The sequence below is a fragment of the Pituophis catenifer genome, unplaced genomic scaffold, assembly GCF_029215685.1.
Source record: "Pituophis catenifer annectens isolate HBS135680 unplaced genomic scaffold, rPitCat1.0.hap2 SCAF_18, whole genome shotgun sequence".
Taxonomy (NCBI): domain Eukaryota; kingdom Metazoa; phylum Chordata; class Lepidosauria; order Squamata; family Colubridae; genus Pituophis; species Pituophis catenifer.
In genome coordinates, this window is record NW_027256898.1 from 4,311,116 (window position 1) to 4,337,540 (window position 26,425).

A 26,425-nucleotide genomic window follows, 5' to 3' on the forward strand; every position below is an offset into this window, starting at 1 on the left:
TCTACTTGCATTTTTTACGCGCTTTCGAACTGCTAGGTTGGCAGAAGCTGGGACAAGTCACAGGAGCTCACCCCATTACGCGGCGCTAGGGATTCGAACCGCTGAACTGCCGACCTTTCTATCGACAAGCTCAGCGTCTTAGCCACTGGGCCACCGTGTTCCTTCTATGACCCCTGCAACAACTAATAGAATACATGCCCTTGCCACAGGAACAGGAAGCTCAAGTGCAAAGCCCAAAAGAGGGTATAAATAACCCTCACTCTCAACTCCATGTGTGGTCACTTGCACCAGGACCATGTGCTTCGCCATTAAACCATCTTTCCAATCAGGCTCCATGTTTCCAGTGTTTTTCTCCCTGCTTCGAACTGAACCCAGATGTCGTTTTCGTTCTCCCCAGCCACAGTCGTGGTCTCTCCTCTCTCCTGCTATTTATTTTGGTGCTTCGGACGAGGTGGGGCCACGTAAGGGCGATTGCATTGCAGTTTGGTGTTCACGTGGGGGTGAGAGATTACAAAACGGAGTTCTAAGCAAATAAATTTTGGAAAAAAATGTGTGTTTTTTTTTGTTTGTTGTTTTTTTTCTCCTTACACTAGGAATCGGATGCAGAATGCTGCGTCGATACGATGGAAGCCAATAGCACCTGTCTCGCCAACAGCCAGTGCACTCCAGGTAGGCAGTTACAGGGGTGGGCTTCAAAAATCTGCCCGGTTGTTGGGTGGGCGTGGCCTAGTCAGCCTCCTGCACCACGGCGGTGGCGGGAGGCATTTTTGCCCTCCCCAGGCTCCAGAGGCTTTTCCCAAGCCTCCGGGAGGGCGAAAACGGTCTTCCCAGGCTCCGGAGGCCCAAACTTCCGGTAGGCCCATTTTTTGCCCTCCCCGAGCTTCCACGCATGCCCTGCATTTACCTGCATCCAAAACGGGCCGCGTGGGGACTCCTGGGAGGGGTGGGGTGGGTGGGGCCAACCAGGAGTGGGATTTGGGGGTTCTCCGAACTGCACAGAATCTTAGCTAGAGGTTCTCCCGAACCCCCAGCAACCCACTCCTGGTTTTGGGCCTGCAAAGAAAGCATTTTCACATCCGGAGAAGCCGATCCCGAGGTTGGATGGCTTTCTCTGTGGTCTCCTTTCCAGCGGCAAGGAGACCGCAGCTTTTAAGCCTTCCGCCCACTTAATCATTGTGAAAGTCTTATCCCGTTAATTTGTTTGAGCTTCCTCCCACTTTTTTAAAAAATCCCTCCTGGGGTCAAGATTGAAATTAATCAAGTGATCATTTTCGGCAGTATGCTCCTGTGGGGTTTTTTGCCCCTTCCTCCTTCATTATTCCAAAATGGCCAACTCCTGTTGACTTAAAAGCTAAAGAGTAGCACGTTTCTCCTTCTCTTTCTCGCTTACCGCCTTAATGCGGTAAGGAAACAAATATTTAGTTTCTTCGTTAAATTTATGTGCTGTCCATCTTGCTGAGGGGCCTGGCATTTACAACACAAAGTCAACATTTTAATGTTGTGTATCTTGCAAAGGTTAACTTATCAAAAAGAGAGAGGGAGGGGGGAAAAAGAGAACTTTCTCTGTTTTACTTTCTTTTCTTTTTTTTTAAATGCTGTCCAAAATCTCTGCCGGGGTTTATTTCTGCCACTTTAAGTTTCTCCTAAACTACAATAAAATTGCAGTGCTGATTTTCAGCACAAGGGGAGATGAAAAAATATTGATGCTCAGTTGGGGGTGAAGGGGGAGGCCTGTGTGTGTTCCTTCCTTCCTTCCTTCCCTCCCTCCCTCCCTCCCTCCCTCATCCATCCTTCCTTATTTCCAATTCCTTCTTTCCTTCCATCTATCCCTCCCTCCCATCTATCCCTCCTTCCTTATTTCCAATTCATTTTTCCTTCATTTCTTCCTTCCTTCCCTCCCTCCCCCTCATCCTTATTTCCAATTCATTTCTTCCTTCCTTCCTTCCTTCCTTCCTTCCTTCCTTCCATCTATCCCTCCCTCCCACCCTTCATCTATCCCTCCTTCCTTATTTCCAATTCATTTTTTCTTTCATTTCTTCCTTCCCTCCCTCCCTCATCCGTCCTTCCTTATTTCCAATTCCTTCCTTCCTTCCTTGTATCTATCTCTCCCTCCCTTCCTTCCATCTATCCCTCTTTCCTTATTTCCAATTCATTTTTCTTTCTTTCCTTCCTTCCTTCCTTGTATCTATCTCTCCCTCCCTCCCTTCCATCTATTCCTCTTTCCTTATTTCCAATTCATTTTTCCTTCCTTCCTTCCATCTGTCCCTCCTTCCTTATTTCCAATTAATTTTTTCCTTCATTTCTTCCTTCCTTCCCTCCCTCCCTCATCCGTCCTTCCTTATTTCCAATTCCTTCCTTCCTTCCTTGTATCTATCTCTCCCTCCCTCCCTTCCATCTATCCCTCTTTCCTTATTTCCAATTCATTTTTTCCTTCCTTCCTTCCTTCCTTCTTTCTTTCCTTGTATCTATCTCTCCCTCCCTTCCATCTATCCCTCTTTCCTTATTTCCAATTCATTTTTTCCTTCCTTCTTTCCTTCTATCTATCCCTCCCTCCCTTCCATCTGTCCCTCCTTCCTTATTTCCAATTCATTTTTTTCCCTTCATTTCTTCCCTCCCTCCCTCCCTCATCCGTCCTTCCTTATTTCCAATTCCTTCCTTCCTTCCCTCCCTCCCTCCCTTCCATCTATCCCTCCTTCCAATACTTACTTCCTTCTATCTATCCCTCCCTCCCTCCCTTCCATCCATCTATCCCTCCTTCCTTATTTCCAATTCATTTTTTCCTTCCTTCCTTCCTTCCTTCTCCTCACTCTCCTGTCCTCACACCACGCAGGCTGCTACAGGCGGTGGAACGAAGACGGCAGCAGCGCCTGTGTGAAATGTGAGAACGAGACCCTCCCGGCAGCTCCGGCGTACAACCTGACAGACTGTCAAAACAGTGAGTCCGCTGATGAATTTCCGATCCTGCTCGCCTTTGGGGCAGAGTTAAGAATGCTCTCTCTGCTTTTCCCCTCCCCGTCCAGCAGAGGGCGGAAGAGAGGCATTTGAAGGATTCGGGATCCTGGGATTGAAAACAGCTCAAGGTTCTAGTCCTCCTTTTTTTTAAAGAGGAGAAAGCAAACACGGTTACAAGAGTGCCTTGTTGATTTGGCGTGTTTTGAAAAAGCCCCTCGATCGATACCTTATTTTTATTTCATTTATTAAATTCATATACAGGCCCTCTCACCTACAGTAGTGGCCAAGATTGTGGAAACCTTTTGGGGAAAAGTATTTTCTAAAACTTAGCTAATGACACCACTTTTTTTTTTTTTTTTTTTTTGGAGTAGTACCATAAAATTATATATCCATGGAAAGATAATTTAATCAAAAATGTAATGCAATGACTTTTATGAAGGACTTGCTATTAGAATAGCAGTGACAGTCTAAAGAAGAAAAGTGAAACACGTAGAAAAAACGAGACATGCAAAAATGATCACCATTGTCAGTGAATATTGAGTTGGGTAACCTTTTGCATGAATTACAGCCTTACAACGTCTTCCCATGGAGTGAGCCAAGTCTTTGAGTTCTGCAGCTGTTGTAATGTTGAAACCAAGATTGAATGACAGCTTCTATTAACTGGGTTTTATCGCTGGGTCGCTTCTGACTAACAAGTTTCTTTAGTCGGCTCCATAGATTTTCAATTGGGTGAAGGTCTGGGCTATTCCCAGGCCAGGATTGAAACTCAAATATATATATATATGGTGTTATTAGCCATCAAACCTCAAAAAATACACTTTTCCCAAAAGGTTTCCACAATTTTGGCTGCTACTGTATAAGGCAGCTCTTTACCTTGGTTAGTCTTTCGTTGAGCAATTCCCAGCTTCGAGACTCTACTGTTTCTTTCTGCCTTTACGACAGTAGGAATGCAAGTCCCCCCCCCCCATCCCACCCCATACGATGAATGCCAACGCATAATTTTGGGGATTGGGCTGGTTTTTGCCTTGTTGCCTAAACATATTAAAGCAAAATCCGAGCGATGGAGCCAGGGAAAATAACTTGCAATACAAACAGGGTTGGGATTCAGCTGGTTCAGACCGGTTCGGGTGAATTTTTACATCTGGTTCACCGAACCGGTTGTTGCAAGGACTGGCTGGCCCCTCCCACCCCGCCCCTCCCAGGAGTCTCCACGCGGCCACCTTTGGATGCCATGTAAGTGCAGGGCCCACGTAGAGGCTCTGGGAAGCCGAAAAAACCGGCCTACTGGAAGTTCAGGAAGGCCGGAAACGGGCCTTCAGAGCCTGGGGAGGCCGTTTTCGCCCTCCCGGAGGCTCAAGGAAAGCCTCCGGAGTCCGTGGAAGGCAAAAACACCCCACCTCCCCGTCGTGGTGCAGGAGGCCGACTAGGCCACACCCACCATGGCCACGCCCACCCAGCAACCAGAGAATCCCTTGCTAAAATTTTTGAAGCCCACCCCTGTGTATTTCCTATTTCCAGTTATGTTTTGGCAAGGAAATGGTTTTTAGAGCAATCTTGGCAACTTTAAAGATGGGTGGACTTCATACCGGAAGTATTGGAAGTCTGGAAACGGGCCCGTTTCTGGCCTCCGGAGCCAGGGCGAGGCCGTTTTCGCCATCCCAGAGGCTTGAGGAAAGCCTCCGGAGCCTGGGGAGGGCAAAAAATGGGCCTACTGGAAGTCCAGAAATGGGCCTGTTTCCGGAGCCCGGGGAAGGCCATTTTCGCCCTCCCAGAAGCTCGAGGAAAGCCTCCAGAGCCTGCAGAGGGCAAAAATTTCCCTCCCCCCTCCCCCGCCGTGGTGCAAGCTAAGTAGGCCACACCCACCATGGCCACGCCCACCCAGCAACTGGGCAGAGAACCGGTTGCTAAAATTTTTGAATCTCACCCCTGAATACAAGTCCTTCTCTCTTGGAATCAGCAATTGAGAAATTCAGCTGGCTCTGGCCATAACTTCTTCTTTGTCTCTTCTCCAACTTTCTGGCTTTTTTTTTTTTTTTTTTGTAGATGCAGCTGGGGAATTGAACCCTCTAATCAACCTAACTACCCTAACTCCAGAGACTTTCGGTATAGGTGAGTAACGCCGAACAGACTTTGCAAGGGGTGTTAGGGGTGTCTTACCCCCATAGTATTTCTTTCCAGAGAGTAAGTCATCTGTGTACCAAGTTTGGTTGAAATTGCTCGAGGCGTTCCAGAGTTATGCTGGAACATACACAAACACACAGAGCCATTTTTATATATTTAGATTAAAAGATGGACATTCTGGGGCAGGAATTAAGGGGCGACGGTCAGCAAGACACTCGCTGGCCAATCTCAAGGATTAATTTGCAAGGTTAGGAAAAAGATGTTCCTTCTGTGAGACGCTTCTTCGTTTTTGTTTTGGCTTTCTATAGGAGGTCCCGAAGTCGCGGCTTCCCTAATTTTTGGCACTTTCTTGATCAGCCTCTTCCTCATCCTCTGTGTTGCGTCCTTCTTCTACCTCAAACGTGCCAATAAACTCCCCAATCTCTTCTATCGAAGAAGCAAAGGTAGGTTTGTCTGCCGGCTGTTGCGGAGAAGATGATTAGCGGGGCTGGAGGCTAAAAACGTATGAAGGACGGTTGCAGGAACTGGGTACGTCTAGTCTCGTGAATAGAAGGATTAGGGGTGGCACGAGACACAGTGTTCCAATATTTGAGGGGCTGCCACAAAGAAGAGTAGGGGGTCAACCTATTCTCCAAAGCACCAGAAGGCAGGAGAAGAAGCAACGGATGGAAACTAATCAAGGAGAGAAGCAACGTGGAATTAAGGAGAAACTTCCTAACAGTTTGAACAATTAAATCAGTGGAACAGCTTGCCACCAGAAGTTGTGAGTGCTCCATCACTGGAGGTTTTTAGGAAGGCATTGGAGAAGCGTTTGTCTAAAATGGTATAGGGCAGGAGTGTCAAACTCACGGGCTGGGGGCCAGATCCGGCCCGCGGGATGCTTAGATCTGGCTGGGGAGGCTGCCCTGAAAATAACGAAGGACCAGCCCACAGTCCCTCTGCCAGTGAAAACGGGGCTCGTGAGCGCCGCACGTCTCCCCCCACGAGCTCTGTTTTCGCTGCAAGAGGGTTACAGGAGGCTGTTGCAGCTGGAAATGGCGCTCAGGAGCCTGTTTTCACCGGCAAATCACTCAGGCGCCCCCCGACACAAGTGGCATCATGCTGGCCATGCCCCTCCCTGACCACGCCCCTCCCCGCCCCCCACGGTCAAACACAACCCTGATGCGGCCCTCAATAAAATCGAGTTTGACACCCCTGGTATAGGGCCTCCTGCGGGAGCAGGGGGTTGGACTAGAAGACCTCCAAGGTCCCTTCCACTTGTGTTATACTGTTTTCCAACCCCCCCCCCCCCGGGGGTGGGGGAAATCACCTTCGGGTGGTTGTAAGAATTGAAAGAATTTAAGATTCCTCTCTCTTTGGCTATTTAACCCAGTCAGGAATCCTTCCAGGCTGTTCAGGAACAGATCCCTTGGTAGGGAAGAGAGCCTTTTGATGTCGGTGCGCATAATTGAAACAGACTTCTCTTGTTAATCTTTTTTCTCTCTCTCTCTCTCTCTCTCTCTCTCTTTTTTTTATCCCTTTCTGTGTTTCCCAGGATCCATTGTACAGTCTGCTGAATCAGTAAGTACGGGATCCACCTTTGGGGATTTCCAGGATATTGCAAAGCCTCACAAGGCAAGAAGGCGGCTGAGGATGATGGGTGGGGAAGCTGCCACTGGCGGGAAGGTCCCAGATGGCCCCTTCCTGCTCTCTCTCCTTCCTCTGGTCTGTTAGCAAACTCGGGGTGGTGTTTTGCAATCCAGGAAGACACAGCAGAATATTGGAATGCTTACACCGGCGTTTTTCAAACCCGCAAATTTAAATTGCACGGATTTCCATTCCCAGAATTCCCCAGCCAGAACGGCTGGGGAATTCTGGGAAGTTTGAAGTCCGCATCCCTTTCCAGGTTGGCACATTTGAACCACGCTGGTCTCAATAATGGAATTTCCAGCGAGAAATGACAATGTGAGATCACCATAAATCCGTTTATTCCCCAATTAACGGGTAGAATCGACGATCAATTTTCCCGGAAAACCGGGACAGGGCCGGGGGGGTGGTTATCTTAACGCAAAGGCCGACTCGTTTCCAAATCTCATCTCGATTTTTTTTTTTTCTTCCTAGGCATCCATGTTATCTCCACCTTCTTCAAGTAAGGATTTTTCTCTTGCATCTCTCGTTCTCTCGTTCGTGCAAAATGCCTTAGCTAGGTGTCTTGGGTAACAAGGGTTATTTCTGCAGGAGTAAAACCTCGAGTTGTATCAGGGATGGTATTCACTTATTTTCCTTACCGGTTTGCAAATTGCACGATTTCCATTACCGGTTCGGGCGAACCGATCCAAACCAGTTTAATACCACCTTTGAGTTGTATCCAGAAAAGGAAGATAGGATGGCTTTGGAAATCTGGGATGATGATGATGATGATGATGATGATGATTTATTTTATCCTAAGAAATCTCTTCTCAACACAAAGCAGCTCTTTGTTCCCCCTGATCCAGGCATAACTACAACCCCTTTTAATGGTTCTCTCCCCGTTTCCACTACCCTAAATAGTTAAGCTCTTTGTCAGCGTTCCAAATTAGGCTCTCTTCCAGCGCTGACATAACAAGATGAACTTTTACCTAGTTTTGTATGTACAGATAGTGTTTCCTGGGAGACGAGGATGGGGGCTACATTCCTGTGAAAAGAACGTGCCGGGAGGTAGAGATGGATCTGCATGATGGCCAATGGGACATTGGGGTTGGAGAGCGGAAGAGGAGGGGGTTGGAAGGAGGGGCCAGTTTGGCTGCAAAATGAAATCAGGAATGTCGGACTCGGCTATTCTTAAAATAAAAGTGATTCATTAGAGTTTGCGTTTGAGAATGAAGTTTATTCAAGATAGCACCGAAATCTGACACTCTTTCAAAAACAGACTGAGCAGTGTGCAAGATTTTTACGGGAATGCTTGGCGGCGAGGGAAGCATTTTTGAGCATGCCTCTCCGGGGCGCCTCCAACATTTCAATCTGCCTGAATAAATCCCAGGTGGCTCATTTTCAGTCTCTGCAGACTGCAAATGCATGCGCCGTTTCGGGTGGCGGGCGACTGGAGCAGAAAAAATAATTACAGTTGAGGGAGGAGGGGGGGAATGACGGGATTTCTTTCTACCGCCTGTTCGTCAACAAAATTGTCTTAATAAGCATGTAGAGTCAGGAGGCTTACACCGTCCCCTAGGGAGCCCTTGTTTTCCAAATCAAAATATTGTGTCCTTTTGGCATATCATTTTTTTTTTTAAGCGAGGGTTCCTCCCAGTTTTTTTTTTTTAATTTTCCTTTTTTAAAAACGTGTATCTGTATCTGGGTGAATTTAAATCACGATTTAAATCACTAGTAAAAAGGCTTGATTGAAATCGACTCGATTTAAATCATAATTTTTAAAGAGAAACTGTCATCTCAGTCCCGCAGCGGCTCCTCCTCTGACCCGCTGTTGACTCACCGACAGTCCCAATATTGCAGAATATACAGCCTCATGCTACATAATTTTCATGCTGAATAAATTAAATTATTAATGTAACTTAAATAGAAAACTATCTTTAAATAGATTTTTTTAAAATAAATTTGATAAAAAAAAAAAAAAAACAATCATCAATTTTTATCCACCCTGATCTGTGTGTGTGTGTGTGTGATGGGATGGGATGAGCCAGTGTTGGAAGAGAAAAGTGTGGAAATCCTTTGAATGAATTTTAAGCCTCTTTGGTGAGACTCGGGATAGAAACTAACCGTGTTTCTCTCTCTTTTGACTCCAGTCCGGAAACCTCGTTACGTCCGACGGGATCGTTCGCTCGCCACCTCTACCACCAGCACGACTTTGTCCACCGAGACCCGGGTCAGCAATGTGTAGCCATCAGGACTTGTAAATACTAGGCCAGCCATTGAGTCGCTGGGAAATCACCTAAGAAGAGAATCGGCGACGGGGGGCCAGACGGCTTCCGAGCAACGAGTGGACACGTTCCAATCGGCAGGAAACGGGGACGTTTGGTTACCTTTAGGAGAGAGACGTTTCTGGCGACCCGGATGGGACGCCAATTTTAGCTTTCCTGGTTGCCAAGCAGCTTCGAGAAGTCTCTTTGCTCTGGACCCTGTGATTTCTGCGGTTGGGATCGAGGCCTCCTAGCCAACGAGGAACCAACTGCCTTGAGGAAATGGCCATGCTTCAAGGGAAACTCAAGTGCCATATTTTTTGGGTGTGTTTTTTTTGGAAACAAAATGGCACCGAAAATGCTTTCCAGAGGGGGGGTTGTTTCTCTCACACGCGGGATAGGCTGCTAGAAAGCACACTCCCTTCTTCCTGTGGTGTTTTTTTTTTTTTTTCCTAGAGTTTGACCGAGGCCTTAAGCTCAGGGCAGCCTTGCCGTTTTTTGAGCGTTCAGATAGGTTTTATTCTCCCTTTTTAATCTTCTTCGCACCCAAGTAGGGCCCAGCCAGGTTTCCTTCCTTTTAGTAAAATCCTAGCCTGCTCCCTGAGTTTTTAAGAGGGGGGGGAGGCGGCCAAACCCCAACTTGGACAGGCCCGGCCCGTCTTCCCCATAATCACGCTTGGAAGCCCAGACTTAGCTCTTCGAGGGGTCAACCGCTCACCCCATGCTCTCCGCTCGCCAGCAGCGAGAGAAAGGTGGGTGCTTGGGAATACAGCTAGTCCTTGACTTACAACAGTTCATTTAGTGACCGAAGTTACAACGGCACTGAAAAATGTGACTTACGACCACTTTTCACACTCGACAACCTTTGCAGCATCTCCGGGATCACGTGACTTACATACGGGGTGCTTGGCAACTGATTCATACTTACGACTGTTGCTGTGTCCTGGGGTCATACGATCCATTTTTACAAGCAACGGATAGAAACTAATCAAGGAGAGAAGCAAGCTAGAACTAAGAAGAAATTTCCTTGACAGTGAGAACTATTCACCAGTGGAACAGCTTGCCACTAGAAGTTGTGGATTCTCCAACACTGGGAAGTTTTTAAGAAGAGATTGGACTGCCATTTGTTAGAAATGGTATAGGGTCTCCTCCTTCGGGGAGGGGGGGTTGGACTAGATGACCTCCAAGGTCCCTTCCAACTCGGTGAACCTGACAAGCAAAATCAGCGGGGAAGCCAGATTCACTTAACAACCAAGTTGCTAACTTATCAACCGCAGTGATTCGCTAGCCACAGCTGTTGAGTAGAAAGGTCACAGAACGGGGCAAAACTCACTTAAGAAACGTCTCGTTTAGCCACAGAAATTTGGGGCTCAATTACGGTCGTAAGTCGAGGACTGCCTGTATTCTCTTGGCGTCTAGTTTGGTGCTCTGTAATAACTAAATCTACACCTTTTAGAAAGGGTCCAAACTCAACAGTAGTGGTGACTTATCTTCCTGGATGAGGGGGTGTCTCTTTCCCGTCTGAACTTTCCCTCTCTCCCCCCTGCACCCCATGCAGTTGTCCTAACTCGAGTCCGTCCTTATGCAAATCAAAGCACGCCAGTCCTTAAAACTCTCCAAAGGCCATGCAAAGAAATCCAGCCACTTTAAATCCCCCCCCCCAACGATTCCTCCGTGGAGGGTTTCTTTTAACTCTTTAAAGAACGCTTTAAACTGTTTTTTTTTAAATTCCGAGTTGATCTCGATTCAAGGGAAGTAAACTAGGATCTAGATTCCAAATGTTGGAGCCAAACGGGGCATTGTAGAAGTCACAATCCTTCCCTCCGAAGGCAGCTGTCTTTCCCCCTAAAACTGGATGTCGTGTTCTCTTCCTTGCCTTGCTTTCCGTCAAGGCCCCTTTTTTGGCCCTTCCTGAAGTTGTCAGAATACACAATCCCAACCCTTAGCGTCGGTCACGCTAGCTGGGTTTACGGTGGGAGTTAGTTAGTTAGTTAGTTTAGTTTATTTGATTTGTATACCGCCCTACTCCCGAAGGACTCAGGGCGGTGAACAGCCAACACTAAAATACATAAATACACAAAATTTAAAAACCCGATAAAATCAAATTAAATTATTTGGCCCAGACAAATTGAAATACCCCAATAATTTAAAAACAGATTAAAATTTACATATTTAAAAAGGGAAGAGATTAGGCCAAGCCCGCTTGATGGAATAAAAAGGTCTCCACAGCACGGCGGAAGGAGCGCAGATCCGGGATCCTCCGTATCTCCGGGGGGAGCTCATTCCAGATGGTAGGTGCCCCCACAGAGAAGGCTCTCCCCCTAGGGGCCGCCAGTCAACACTGTTTGGCTGACGGCACCCGGAGGAGTCCCTCTCTATGAGAGCGTACTGGCCGGTGGGAGGCTATTGGTGGTAGTAGGTGGTCCCGTAAATAACCAGGCCCTAAGCCATGGAGCGCTTTAAAGGTGGTAACCAAAACCTTGAAGCGCACCCGGAAGACCACCGGGTCTTGGAGTTAAAATCCAGAAGCCCGCGGCCAACCGCCGCTTCCTTAATCTCGTGATACATGCACCTCCCATCCCTTTAAAAAAAGTGACATTTGTGTTACCGAAGTTGCATGGTTATTAATTTAGGGTCCTTTCCTTCCTTTCGGCTCGTTAACCATCCTCCGTTGTGTGGGGAAAGTGACTTGGGAAGAGCCTGTAGATCAGTAGCGGGTTTCACTTACCTTCGCTACCGGTTCAGAACTGTGAGCGCGCAGGGCATCCGTGATGACGTCCGGGCCGATGGGCAGAGCCTCCCACCACCGCCGCTACCGATTCGCACGAACCGGTAGAGACTCACCACTGCTGTGGATGTCCCGAGATTCTTTTTTTTTTTTTTAATTCCTTCTGAATTGACCGAGATTCTATGCAATGAAACCACACAATTTCCTTACGCACCGAAGCCAATCTCCTTTCCTCCTTCCTTGGTGCATTCGTGGCTTGTTTTAGCTGGGGGGGGGGGGTTTGTTTTTTTTTAAATTTCCTCTCCAGATAGAATTTTAGCAAAAGCCGATGCTTTTTTTGGAATTGCTGACCCTGTTTTTCTTATTTCAAGACTGTCCTTTTCTTTCAATTGCAACCCAGACCGAATTGCACCGTCCGTAGAGGGGGAGGGAGGGAGGGAGGGAGAAAACGTGTTTGCTCTTTCATCAGAAAGGGTGAAAAAAATCATATTTTTTTTTGAAGTGAGCCATTGAAACCAAAACACTGGAATAGAGAAGTTGTTTGTTTGTTTTTTAAAATCCTTCACACCGTTGTGTCAAATGCAAAACGTGTAGCTTTGTATATATACATATATTTTTTTTCACTCCGTCCTCTCTCCCCTCTGCCTTGAATAAAAGCACACCGAATTTGACGTGTTTTTCATGTTGAGATAATGACCGATCTGGGGGCGTGGCTAACACGTGGGGGGCCCCAGTTTGGAATTACGGACATGCGGGTAACTAGTAATGACTCAGTGGCTAAGACGCTGAGCTTGTCGATCAGAAAGGTCGGCGGTTCGAATCCCTAGTCCAGGTCTCCTGCGAGAGCAGAGGGTTGGACTGGATGACCTCCAAGGTCCCTTCCAACTCAGTTACTGTTAAAGGAGTCGTTTAAAGGGTTGGCTTTTTTCTTGGGAGGCTGCCCAAAAACTCAGTCTATCAGCATCCATATCTGCATAAACAGGGATAGAATCAAGATCAGATGAAGTGTTAATACCACTTTATAATGTTTTGATAAGGCCACGCTTGGAATCCTGCGTCCAGTTTTGGTGGCCACGCTGTAAAAAAGATGTGGAGACTCTAGAAAGAGTGCAGAGAAGAGCAACCAAGATGATTATAGAGGACCGGAGGCTAAAACATAGGAAAAACAGCTGCGGCAGCTGGGTATGTCTAGTTTAATGAAAAGGAGGACTAGGGCAGTAATGGTTAACCTTTTCGGTGCAGAGTGCCCAAAGCATGTGTGTGCACGTGTGCTAATGCATGCGTGTGTGCCAGAACCCCCAAAATGCAATGTGGGCACCCTGCCACGCATGTCCCCACGCATGTGAGTGCGTCCCCCGTGCATGGGCTCCCCTGCGTCCCATTTTGGCTTCCAGGTTGGTGCAAGAGACTTTCCAGGTTCAAAATGGGGCGCAGGGGGGGGGCGCCCTGTGAAGCCAAATGGGGTACGGGTCTCCCGCGCCCCTGGAAAGCCGCCTGCACCAAACTGCACCCCCCACGCATGCCCCTCACCCCCCGCGCATGTGCAGCAGAGACCCGAAGATCAGCTGGCTGGCAGGAGGTGTGCACGCATGCATGGTGGAGCTGGGCTGGGGCGACGGCTGGCGTGCCTGCAGAGTGGGCTCTGCGTGGCACGTGTGCCATAGGTTCACCATCACGGGACTGGGGGTGACATGATAGCAGTCTTCCAGTCTCTCAGGGGCTGCCCCAAAGAAGAGGCAGTCAAGCTATTCTCCAAAGCCCCTGAAGGCAGGACAAGAAGCAACGAGTGGAAACTCATCAAGGAGAGAAGCAACTTAGAACTAAGGAGGAATTTTCCTGACAGTGAGAACAATTAACCAGTGGAACAACTTGCCACCAGAAGTTGTGAATGCTCCAACACTGGAAGTTTTTAAGAAGAGGTTGGATAACCCTTTGTCTGAAGTGGTGTAGGGTTTCCTGCCTAAGCAGGGGGCTGGACTAGAAGACCTCCAAGGTCCCTTCCGACTCTTGTTATTTCTATTTCTAATAAAAGCAGAATATCACAGTTAATGCCATTATTTTTATTTTTATTTTTTTTTAGAAAGGGAGGCAGTTGGTCGTGGGCTGTTTTTCCCTCCGCTGTCTGAACGAATCTGTCCCTGCTTTCTCAAAACTCGCTGTCTCCCATCCTCCTGCGTAAATCAAGTTTTCTGAGCTCAGGGCATCAAAATGAAGGCGATCACATTTCCATGCTATTCCCTGGCCCCTAGAGGGAGTCTGTCCTAAAGCAAAATACGAATTACAGGTAGGTAGAAAGAGAAATAGAATGACGAGAGTCGGAAAAGGGACCTCGGAGGACTTCTAGTCCAGCCCCCTGCTCAGGCAGGAAACCACTTCAGACAAAGGGTTTATTTATTTATTTATTTATTTATTGGTTCGATTTATATGCCGCCCTTCTCCGGAGACTCAGGGTGGCTTACAATGCATTAAGCAACAGCCTTCATACTTTTGTATATACCTGCTTAGTAGGGATTTCGGCCCCCCCTAAGCGGTGTTCTATTTTTTATACAAAGTCAGCTTATTGCCCCCACAATCCGGGGCCTCATTTTATCTACCTCGGAAGGATGGAAGGCTGAGTCAACCTTGAGCCTGGTGAGATTTGAACTCGCACTAATTGCAGGCAGCTGGCAACTAAGTGCTAGTTAATGCTATTTAATGCTCCACCAAGGCTCCTAAGATTGTGTTATCCAATCTCTTCTTAAAAACCTCCAGTGTTGGAGCATTAGTTCTGGACTCAGGGCAGTTTGTTTAGTGACCAAAGTTACGACGGATTTCACCCCCTGGAACAATCGTCAATTCGCCAAGAAAACCAGGGACGTGCCTCTATATATTAAAAATGTCTTACAAACTGCATGAACTCAAGAGCGTCTTTAACTGTAACAGGAATGGACGGTCCCACTGGACCAATTAAACTCCAGTTCCGTATATAGCTGGCCAAGAATAAATACTTTTGAGCAAAATAAAATATTATAATTTGGGTTTTCTATCCTGGTTTTGCTTCCAGGTAGCTGTTGTGTTCCAAATTAACTTTGCCAGCAAATTTATAACCATCTAGGATTTCTCATGCCTTACAGAAAATTGTTCAAAAAAAAAGGATACTAACAGACTGGTGAATTGCCTTGGTTGAACCTTTGCCACCGGAATCGCGGCGAAGAAGGAATGACGGTGACGGCTGGGAAAGGAACGGAAGTCGCTCCTGCCAATTTGTAAATTAAAGATGAGTTTAGAAAGAGTTTGGGTGTCTACGCAACCAGCCACACGAACTTCCCAGCCTTTTCCCAGCTGGGATCCTTCCGTTTTGCCACTGCCAAAGGAACGGAGAGAAGAGGAACAAATGCAGAAGTTTTCGTTTTGTTTTGTTTTGTTTCGAAAGCTGGCTTAGCAGAAGAAAAATTCTCAGTTGGTTTGATCCTTGGTGAGGCATCTTCTGCTGGGAAATTGCAGCCTTTTCCTCCTCTCCCTCTTCTTGCCTGTCCTAATTTTAAAAAAGAATATATATATATATATCCTATTTGCAGTAGAATAAAGCATGAACATCAAACCTCAACTTTTTTACTTTTACATAATACCCATTTAAACTAAGGCCTTTCTATAACAACAATTAGATAATCGGTAAATAAAATTTGCTTTTTGTTCAACGTCTGTAATGTGTTTGGAGAGGTTGGTCAGTATTCAATATTAATAACGATCATTGTTATTTATAAATTAAAGGTAAAGATAAAAGGTTCCCCTTGCATATAGGTGCTAGTCGTTCCCGACTCTAGGGGGCGGTGCTCATCTCCGTTTCAAAGCCGAAGAGCCAGCGCTGTCCGAAGACGTCTCCGTGGTCATGTGGCCGGCATGACTCAACGCCAAAGGCGCACGGAAACGCTCTTCCCTTCCCACCAAAGGTGGTCTCTATTTTTCTACTTGCATTTTTTTAAGTGCTTTCGAACTGCTAGGTTGGCAGAAGCTGGGATAAGTAACGGGAGCTCACCCCGTTACGCGGCACTAGGGATTCGAACCGCTGAACTTGACAAGCTCAGCGTCTTAGCCATTGAGCCACTGCATCCCATTTATTTTATTAGGCAGAAAGAAACCTGAGAAAATATCAGAGTGTTATTCCGCGCCCACCCCCTGTTTTAAAGGCGGGGAAGAGTGATGGACGAGAGACCACCGCAAGAAAGAAAAGGTTTCCGATCAATTGTCTGTTGGCTTCACCTGATTGTGGGCTAGACTGCCTCTGAAATTGGAGGCTCCATTTTCGTTAGCATGAATGCAAAATCTGAATGGTTGTCATATTCATAACAGATCTTAACCCAGCCAGTTGGCCACACCCACTGAGTCGGCCACACCCACCAAGTCGGCCACACCCACCGAGTCCCCCCCCCCCGAGGTCAACCACAGCCCTAATGCGCCCCCTCAATAAAATTGAGTTTGACACCCGTTCTAAAAGAATGGAAAGGACCGGCTGTCTGCAAGGAATATAAATCTTCCCATCCGCCACCATTCAGTCAGAACTGAAGAAGCTTCTTGTATGAGAAGTGAAACGTCTTCAAAGTCCAGTTGCCTTTTTTTTTTTTTTTTTAAAAGCACTTTTGGGACTTTTCGGAAATGCTGCCTAATGCTCACACAACTCAAAATGTCATGCAGAAGGTAGAACAGTCATTATCTAGCTAAGGAATTGCTGTTATGGATGGATTCATTTGATCGTCGCTGCTTTTTAATTGTTTGATTTTATTTACGATGGCCGCTTTTTAATTGTTGGATTTTATTTATTCTGAAACGGATCCGCCGTCCATCTCAACCGCGCTTTGGCGTCACAAAGGAAAATCTAGATATGGAGAAGGTTTGGAAAAAAATATTTCAGCTACACAGACAAGTGTGTAAACTGCCCAATTTTGCTTTTAATAATCTTTTCCCCCCTTCTATTAAAACTTTATCGTCGTGTGGAAGCCGTGAATTACCGAGCCCTGTCTAAAACCCTGTTTTCTTTAATAATGTTACTTATTCACAATCCTTTCCGTGCGCCAATATATCGGTCTGATTTATAGTCTTATTAATGTTTCAACATTCTCCTGGAAGGATTAACCTGTTACAAAAGACGGCATTAAGGACCGAGTTCTAATTCTCGTAAGGTAGTTGGTGGGTTTGCATTTTGATGGTGAAGCTTGTAATATTGGGGATTTTTCCCTCCCCACCTTCTTTTCTTTTTAGAAATCAATTTTGTATGTAATGTTGCTCTGAAAAAGTAATAAGCTTTGGAAAATATCTCTTTTTCACACCTCAGGAATTGTCGGAAGTAAATAAAGAAATAAGCAAATATATAGAGGCAGAAAAACAGCTAGCACACTCAGGTTGCTGCCTTCCTAAAACGATTTTTGCACATGCTGGGCCTTGATTCTGATTTAAATAGGCAGGATAAGTGGTGAAATCCTGCCGGTTCTGTCTGGCTCGCACGAACTGGTAGCGGCGCATGGTTCGGTGAATTGGTAGTGGTGACAGCATGAGGCTCCGCCCACCTGCCCAGACATCATTTCTTCCTGGTTTTTGACCCTGTCATAACCCTGCGCAAAGTGTCAAAAAGTGGATGTGACGATGGCAGTGCGCGCACTGCCGAACTGGTAGGGAAGATAAGTCGATTTCACCCTTGGGCAGGATTAATTCAACACATTAAAACAGAGTGGAATCTCCAGTGCTAGTGGCAGTTATCCAGTCAAGTGCATGATAAAAGGATAATATGCTGACTTTACAGCCGGAAGGAATTTTTAAAATATATTGGAACAAGGAGATTTCCAGATACCTACAGAGTGTTGTGGTCCGTCAGTGGCCTGTACAGTTAGTAGCTGAGTCTGACAGTGAGGAGGCATATGTAGAGGCAGTCCTGGACTTACAACTGTTTGTTTAGGGAATGTTTTTGAAAGCACAAGTGCACTGAAATAAGTGAGCCATACATGATCTTCATTTGTGACCTTCCCAGCCAGCATCTAACACACAAAGTTGGAATTCGCTTAATGGCAGTGTATGGTAATTCACTTAACCACTGCAACAATTCATTAACCATAACAAAAATAGCAATAGCCCTTAGACTTATATACCGCTTCACAGTGCTTCACAGCCCTCTCTAAGTGGTTTATGGAGTCGGCCTCTTGCCCCCAACAATCTGGGTCCTCATTTTACCGACCTCGGAAGGGCGGAAAGCGGAGTCAACTTTGAGTCGGTCAGGATCGAACTTCCTGGCTGTGGGCAGAGTCAGCCTGCAATACGCATTCTAACCACTGCGCCACCAGGGCTCTTAAAAGATTGTAAAATGGGGTGTCATCATTCACTGAACAACCGCCTTACTTAGAAGAGGAAACTGCGGTCCCAATTATGGCAGTACGTCGAGGCCTACATGTGCAAGGCTTCAGTGAGATAGCAATGAAAATAATTCAGATTTAGTTTCAACCATGACCTTACAACACCTAGCCCAGAAAATACCAAACTCAAAAGAAAATACTCAGGGGTGACAAATTACACCCAACCAGTTAGGAGTGGGCTTCAAAAAATTTAGCAAGGGGTTCTCTGCCCGGTTGCAGGATGGGCTTGGCCATGGTGGGTGTGGCCTAGTGGGCCTCCTGCAGCAAGGCGGAGGGGGGGTGATTTTGCACTCCCCGGGCTCGGGAGGCTTTCCTTGAGCCTCTGGGAGGGTGAAAACGGCCTCCCCAGGCTCCAGCGGCCTTCTGGAGGCCAGAAACGGGCCTGTTGCTAGCCTTCCTGAACTTCTGGTAGGCCCGTTTTTCTCCCACCCCGAGCCTCCGTGCACGTTCTGCACTTACCTGCATCCAAAATGGGCTGTGTGGGGACTCCTGGGAGGGATTGGGGGGTGAGGCAAGCCAGGAGTGGGATTTGGGGGTTCTCCGTACTGCACAGAATCGTCAAGATTGAGAGTGGAATTTCACGTTTAAAAGGGATGTTGCTTCCATTTTTAAAAAATCGAGCCTTTTTGGTGCCTGGGGAACAAAACACGTGACTCCGCGGTCAGGAAAATGCTACCCAGGAACTAAAATGTTTTTTGAAGCCAATTTTTTTTTTTGAAACCAAATGCAAAAACAGACCCCAGGATGAGTTTCGGGGTGAAATTCCACGTCTAAAAATGGTGTTGCTTCCACTTTATAAAATTCGAGCCTTTTTGGTGCCTGAGAAAGAAAACGTGTGACTCCGCGGTAAGGAAAATGCTGCCCAGGAACCAAAATGTTTTTTGAAGCCATTTTTTTTTCTTTAAAACCAAAAGCAAATATGGACCCCAGGATGAGTTTTGGGATGAAATTCCATGTCTAAAAATGGTGTTGCTTCCACTTTTTAAAAATCAAGCCTTTTTGGTGCCTGGGGAAGAAAACGCGTGATGCCGCGGTCAGAAAAAAAGCAGATCAGGAGCAAAAAATTTTTTTTTGACTTAAATGTAAAAGTGGATGCTAGGATGAGTTTCGGGGTGGAATTCCATGCTTAAAAATGTTATTATTAGCTGTTTTTAAAAATCGAGTGTTTTTGCTCCCCGAGGAAGAAAACGCGTGATGCCGCGGTCAGAAAAAAAGATGCTCAGGAGCAAAAAAAATTTTTTTGACTCAAATGTAATAACGGATGCTAGAATGTGATTCGGGGTGGAATTCCATCCTTAAAAATGTTATTATTAGCTGTTTTTAAAAATCGAGGGTTTTTGCTCCCCGAGGAAGAAAACGCGTGATGCCGGGGTCAGAAAAAACGCTGCCCAGGACCAAAAAATTTTTTTTGACTCAAATGTAACAACGGATGCTAGAATGTGATTCGGGGTGGAATTCCATCCTTAAAAATGTTATTATTAGCTGTTTTTAAAAATCGAGGGTTTTTCCTCCCCGAGGAAGAAAACGCGTGATGCCGGCGTCAGAAAAAAACGCTGCCCAGGACCAAAAAATTTTTTTTGACTCAAATGTAACAACGGATGCTAGAATGTGATTCGGGGTGGAATTCCATGCGTAAAAATGTTATTATTAGCTGTTTTTAAAAATCGAGTGTTTTTGCTCCCCGAGGAAGAAAACGCGTGATGCCGGGGTCAGAAAAAAAACTGCCCAGGACCAAAAAAAAATTTTTTGACTCAAATTTAATAAGGGATGCTAGAATGTGATTCGGGGTGGAATTCCATCCTTAAAAATGTTATTATTAGCTGTTTTTCAAAATTGAGTGTTTTTGCTCCCCGAGGAAGAAAACGAGTGATGAAAACGAGCGGTCAGAAAAAACGAGTGAGGAAAACGAGCGGTCAGAAAAAAAGCTGCCCAGGACCAAAAAAATTTTTTTGACTCAAATTTAATAAGGGATGCTAGAATGTGATTCGGGGTGGAATTCCATGCTTAAAAATGTTATTATTAGCTGTTTTTAAAAATTGAGTGTTTTTGCTGCCCGAGGAAGAAAACGCGTGATGCCGGGGTCAGAAAAAAAACTGCCCAGGACCAAAAAATTTTTTTTGACTCAAATGTAACAACGGATGCTAGAATGTGATTCGGGGTGGAATTCCATGCTTAAAAATGTTATTATTAGCTGTTTTTAAAAATTGAGTGTTTTTGCTGCCCGAGGAAGAAAACGCGTGATGCCGCGGTCAGAAAAAAAGCTGCCCAGGACCAAAAAAAATTTTTTGACTCAAATTTAATAAGGGATGCTAGAATGTGATTCGGGGTGGAATTCCATGCTTAAAAATGTTATTATTAGCTGTTTTTAAAAATCGAGTGTTTTTGCTGCCCGAGGAAGAAAACGCGTGATGCCGGGGTCAGAAAAAAAACTGCCCAGGACCAAAAAAATTTTTTTGACTCAAATTAAATAAGGGATCCTAGAATATGATTCGGGGTGGAATTCCATGCTTAAAAATGTTATTATTAGCTGTTTTTAAAAATCGAGTGTTTTTGCTGCCCGAGAAGAAAACGCGTGATGCCGGGGTCAGAAAAAAAGCTGCCCAGGACCAAAAATTTTTTTTTTCACTCAAATTTAATAAGGGATGCTAGAATGTGATTTGGGGTGGAATTCCATGCTTAAAAATGTTATTATTAGCTGTTTTTCAAAATTGAGTGTTTTTGCTCCTCGAGGAAGAAAACGTGTGATGCCGGGGTCAGAAAAAAAACTGCCCAGGACCAAAAAATTTTTTTTGACTCAAATGTAACAACGGATGCTAGAATGTGATTCGGGGTGGAATTCCATCCTTAAAAATGTTATTATTAGCTGTTTTTCAAAATTGAGTGTTTTTGCTCCTCGAGGAAGAAAACGTGTGATGCCGGGGTCAGAAAAAAAACTGCCCAGGACCAAAAAATTTTTTTTGACTCAAATGTAACAACGGATGCTAGAATGTGATTCGGGGTGGAATTCCATGCTTAAAAATGTTATTATTAGCTGTTTTTAAAAATTGAGTGTTTTTGCTGCCCGAGGAAGAAAACGCGTGATGCCGGGGTCAGAAAAAAAACTGCCCAGGACCAAAAAAAATTTTTTGACTCAAATTAAATAAGGGATCCTAGAATGTGATTTGGGGTGGAATTCCATGCTTAAAAATGTTATTATTAGCTGTTTTTCAAAATTGAGTGTTTTTGCTCCTCGAGGAAGAAAACGTGTGATGCCGGGGTCAGAAAAAAAACTGCCCAGGACCAAAAAATTTTTTTTTCACTCAAATGTAACAACGGATGCTAGAATGTGATTCGGGGTGGAATTCCATGCTTAAAAATGTTATTATTAGCTCTTTTTAAAAATTGAGTGTTTTTGCTGCCCGAGGAAGAAAACGCGTGATGCCGGGGTCAGAAAAAAAACTGCCCAGGACCAAAAAAAATTTTTTGACTCAAATTTAATAAGGGATGCTAGAATGTGATTCGGGGTGGAATTCCATCCTTAAAAATGTTATTATTAGCTGTTTTTAAAAATCGAGTGTTTTTGCTGCCCGAGGAAGAAAACGCGTGATGCCGGGGTCAGAAAAAAAACTGCCCAGGACCAAAAAAAATTTTTTGACTCAAATGTAACAACGGATGCTAGAATGTGATTCGGGGTGGAATTCCATGCTTAAAAATGTTATTATTAGCTGTTTTTAAAAATCGAGTGTTTTTGCTGCCCGAGGAAGAAAACGCGTGATGCCGGGGTCAGAAAAAAAAACTGCCCAGGACCAAAAAAATTTTTTTGACTCAAATGTAACAACGGATGCTAGAATGTGATTCGGGGTGGAATTCCATCCTTAAAAATGTTATTATTAGCTGTTTTTAAAAATTGAGTGTTTTTGCTGCCCGAGGAAGAAAACGCGTGATGCCGGGGTCAGAAAAAAAACTGCCAAGGACCAAAAAATTTTTTTTGACTCAAATGTAACAACGGATGCTAGAATGTGATTCGGGGTGGAATTCCATGCTTAAAAATGTTATTATTAGCTGTTTTTCAAAATTGAGTGTTTTTGCTGCCCGAGGAAGAAAACGCGTGATGCCGGGGTCAGAAAAAAAACTGCCCAGGACCAAAAAATTTTTTTTGACTCAAATGTAACAACGGATGCTAGAATGTGATTCGGGGTGGAATTCCATCCTTAAAAATGTTATTATTAGCTGTTTTTCAAAATTGAGTGTTTTTGCTGCCCGAGGAAGAAAACGCGTGATGCCGGGGTCAGAAAAAAAACTGCCCAGGACCAAAAAAATTTTTTTGACTCAAATGTAACAACGGATGCTAGAATGTGATTCGGGGTGGAATTCCATCCTTAAAAATGTTATTATTAGCTGTTTTTAAAAATTGAGTGTTTTTGCTGCCCGAGGAAGAAAACACGTGATGCCGGGGTCAGAAAAAAAACTGCCCAGGACCAAAAAATTTTTTTTGACTCAAATGTAACAACGGATGCTAGAATGTGATTCGGGGTGGAATTCCATCCTTAAAAATGTTATTATTAGCTGTTTTTCAAAATTGAGTGTTTTTGCTGCCCGAGGAAGAAAACGCGTGATGCCGGGGTCAGAAAAAAAACTGCCCAGGACCAAAAAATTTTTTTTGACTCAAATGTAACAACGGATGCTAGAATGTGATTCGGGGTGGAATTCCATCCTTAAAAATGTTATTATTAGCTGTTTTTAAAAATTGAGTGTTTTTGCTGCCCGAGGAAGAAAACGCGTGATGCCGGGGTCAGAAAAAAAACTGCCCAGGACCAAAAAATTTTTTTTGACTCAAATGTAACAACGGATGCTAGAATGTGATTCGGGGTGGAATTCCATCCTTAAAAATGTTATTATTAGCTGTTTTTCAAAATTGAGTGTTTTTGCTGCCCGAGGAAGAAAACGCGTGATGCCGGGGTCAGAAAAAAAACTGCCCAGGACCAAAAAATTTTTTTTGACTCAAATGTAACAACGGATGCTAGAATGTGATTCGGGGTGGAATTCCATGCTTAAAAATGTTATTATTAGCTGTTTTTAAAAATTGAGTGTTTTTGCTGCCCGAGGAAGAAAACGCGTGATGCCGGGGTCAGAAAAAAAACTGCCCAGGACCAAAAAATTTTTTTTGACTCAAATGTAACAACGGATGCTAGAATGTGATTCGGGGTGGAATTCCATGCTTAAAAATGTTATTATTAGCTGTTTTTCAAAATTGAGTGTTTTTGCTGCCCGAGGAAGAAAACGCGTGATGCCGGGGTCAGAAAAAAAACTGCCCAGGACCAAAAAAATTTTTTTGACTCAAATGTAACAACGGATGCTAGAATGTGATTCGGGGTGGAATTCCATGCTTAAAAATGTTATTATTAGCTGTTTTTAAAAATTGAGTGTTTTTGCTGCCCGAGGAAGAAAACGCGTGATGCCGGGGTCAGAAAAAAAGCTGCCCAGGACCAAAAAATTTCTTTTGACTCAAATTTAATAACGGATGCTAGAATGTGATTCGGGGTGGAATTCCATGCTTAAAAATGTTATTATTAGCTGTTTTTCAAAATTGAGTGTTTTTGCTGCCCGAGGAAGAAAACGCGTGATGCCGGGGTCAGAAAAAAAAACTGCCCAGGACCAAAAAATTTTTTTTGACTCAAATGTAACAACGGATGCTAGAATGTGATTCGGGGTGGAATTCCATGCTTAAAAATGTTATTATTAGCTGTTTTTAAAAATTGAGTGTTTTTGCTGCCCGAGGAAGAAAACGCGTGATGCCGGGGTCAGAAAAAAAACTGCCCAGGACCAAAAATTTTTTTTTGACTCAAATGTAACAACGGATGCTAGAATGTGATTCGGGGTGGAATTCCATGCTTAAAAATGTTATTATTAGCTGTTTTTAAAAATTGAGTGTTTTTGCTGCCCGAGGACGAAAACGCGTGATGCCGGGGTCAGAAAAAAAACTGCCCAGGACCAAAAATTTTTTTTTGACTCAAATGTAACAACGGATGCTAGAATGTGATTCGGGGTGGAATTCCATCCTTAAAAATGTTATTATTAGCTGTTTTTCAAAATTGAGTGTTTTTGCTGCCCGAGGAAGAAAACACGTGATGCTGGGGTCAGAAAAAAAACTGCCCAGGACCAAAAAATTTTTTTTGACTCAAATGTAACAACGGATGCTAGAATGTGATTCGGGGTGGAATTCCATCCTTAAAAATGTTATTATTAGCTGTTTTTCAAAATTGAGTGTTTTTGCTGCCCGAGGAAGAAAACGCGTGATGCCGGGGTCAGAAAAAAAACTGCCCAGGACCAAAAAAAATTTTTTTGACTCAAATGTAACAACGGATGCTAGAATGTGATTCGGGGTGGAATTCCATGCTTAAAAATGTTATTATTAGCTGTTTTTAAAAATTGAGTGTTTTTGCTGCCCGAGGAAGAAAACGCGTGATGCCGGGGTCAGAAAAAAAACTGCCCAGGACCAAAAATTTTTTTTTGACTCAAATGTAACAACGGATGCTAGAATGTGATTCGGGGTGGAATTCCATCCTTAAAAATGTTATTATTAGCTGTTTTTCAAAATTGAGTGTTTTTGCTGCCCGAGGAAGAAAACGTGTGATGCCGGGGTCAGAAAAAAAACTGCCCAGGACCAAAAAAATTTTTTTGACTCAAATGTAACAACGGATGCTAGAATGTGATTCGGGGTGGAATTCCATCCTTAAAAATGTTATTATTAGCTGTTTTTAAAAATTGAGTGTTTTTGCTGCCCGAGGAAGAAAACACGTGATGCCGGGGTCAGAAAAAAAACTGCCCAGGACCAAAAAAATTTTTTTGACTCAAATGTAACAACGGATGCTAGAATGTGATTCGGGGTGGAATTCCATCCTTAAAAATGTTATTATTAGCTGTTTTTCAAAATTGAGTGTTTTTGCTGCCCGAGGAAGAAAACGCGTGATGCCGGGGTCAGAAAAAAAACTGCCCAGGACCAAAAAATTTTTTTTGACTCAAATGTAACAACGGATGCTAGAATGTGATTCGGGGTGGAATTCCATCCTTAAAAATGTTATTATTAGCTGTTTTTCAAAATTGAGTGTTTTTGCTACCCGAGGAAGAAAACGCGTGATGCCGGGGTCAGAAAAAAAACTGCCCAGGACCAAAAAAATTTTTTTTGACTCAAATGTAACAACGGATGCTAGAATGTGATTCGGGGTGGAATTCCATCCTTAAAAATGTTATTATTAGCTGTTTTTAAAAATTGAGTGTTTTTGCTGCCCGAGGAAGAAAACGCGTGATGCCGGGGTCACAAAAAAAACTGCCCAGGACCAAAAAATTTTTTTTGACTCAAATGTAACAACGGATGCTAGAATGTGATTCGGGGTGGAATTCCATGCTTAAAAATGTTATTATTAGCTGTTTTTCAAAATTGAGTGTTTTTGCTGCCCGAGGAAGAAAACGCGTGATGCCGGGGTCAGAAAAAAAAACTGCCCAGGACCAAAAAATTTTTTTTGACTCAAATGTAACAACGGATGCTAGAATGTGATTCGGGGTGGAATTCCATGCTTAAAAATGTTATTATTAGCTGTTTTTAAAAATTGAGTGTTTTTGCTGCCCGAGGAAGAAAACGCGTGATGCCGGGGTCAGAAAAAAAACTGCCCAGGACCAAAAAAATTTTTTTGACTCAAATGTAACAACGGATGCTAGAATGTGATTCGGGGTTGAATTCCATCCTTAAAAATGTTATTATTAGCTGTTTTTCAAAATTGAGTGTTTTTGCTGCCCGAGGAAGAAAACGCGTGATGCCGGGGTCAGAAAAAAAACTGCCCAGGACCAAAAAATTTTTTTTTGACTCAAATGTAACAACGGATGCTAGAATGTGATTCGGGGTGGAATTCCATCCTTAAAAATGTTATTATTAGCTGTTTTTCAAAATTGAGTGTTTTTGCTGCCCGAGGAAGAAAACGCGTGATGCCGGGGTCAGAAAAAAAACTGCCCAGGACCAAAAAATTTTTTTTGACTCAAATGTAACAACGGATGCTAGAATGTGATTCGGGGTGGAATTCCATCCTTAAAAATGTTATTATTAGCTGTTTTTAAAAATTGAGTGTTTTTGCTGCCCGAGGAAGAAAACGCGTGATGCCGGGGTCAGAAAAAAAACTGCCCAGGACCAAAAAATTTTTTTTGACTCAAATGTAACAACGGATGCTAGAATGTGATTCGGGGTGGAATTCCATCCTGAAAAATGTTATTATTAGCTGTTTTTCAAAATTGAGTGTTTTTGCTGCCCTAGGAAGAAAACGCGTGATGCCGGGGGTCAGAAAAAAAACTGCCCAGGACCAAAAAAAATTTTTTGACTCAAATGTAACAACGGATGCTAGAATGTG

General features: G+C 44.3%; 1 protein-coding gene across 1 annotated transcript; it reads left to right on the top strand.

Moving 5' to 3' along the window:
- The first annotated feature begins 611 nt into the window (after positions 1-611).
- Positions 612-12,344, top strand: CUNH1orf159 (chromosome unknown C1orf159 homolog). The gene is made up of 7 exons (XM_070956063.1): positions 612-669; positions 2,831-2,935; positions 4,996-5,061; positions 5,382-5,516; positions 6,608-6,633; positions 7,174-7,201; positions 8,832-12,344. Exons 1-7 carry the CDS (start codon positions 624-626, stop codon positions 8,924-8,926), a joined length of 501 nt encoding a protein of 166 aa, XP_070812164.1. The 5' UTR covers positions 612-623; the 3' UTR covers positions 8,927-12,344.
- Positions 12,345-26,425: the final 14,081 nt, after the last annotated feature.

Coding starts and splice junctions, on each gene's coding strand:
- CUNH1orf159 (XM_070956063.1), top strand. CDS start 624: ATGGAAGCCAATAGCACCTGTCTCGCCAACAGCCAGTGCACTCCAG. Junction 2,936..4,995: donor CCTGACAGACTGTCAAAACA/GTGAGTCCGCTG, acceptor TTTTTTTTGTAG/ATGCAGCTGGGGAATTGAAC. Junction 6,634..7,173: donor TTGTACAGTCTGCTGAATCA/GTAAGTACGGGA, acceptor TTTTCTTCCTAG/GCATCCATGTTATCTCCACC.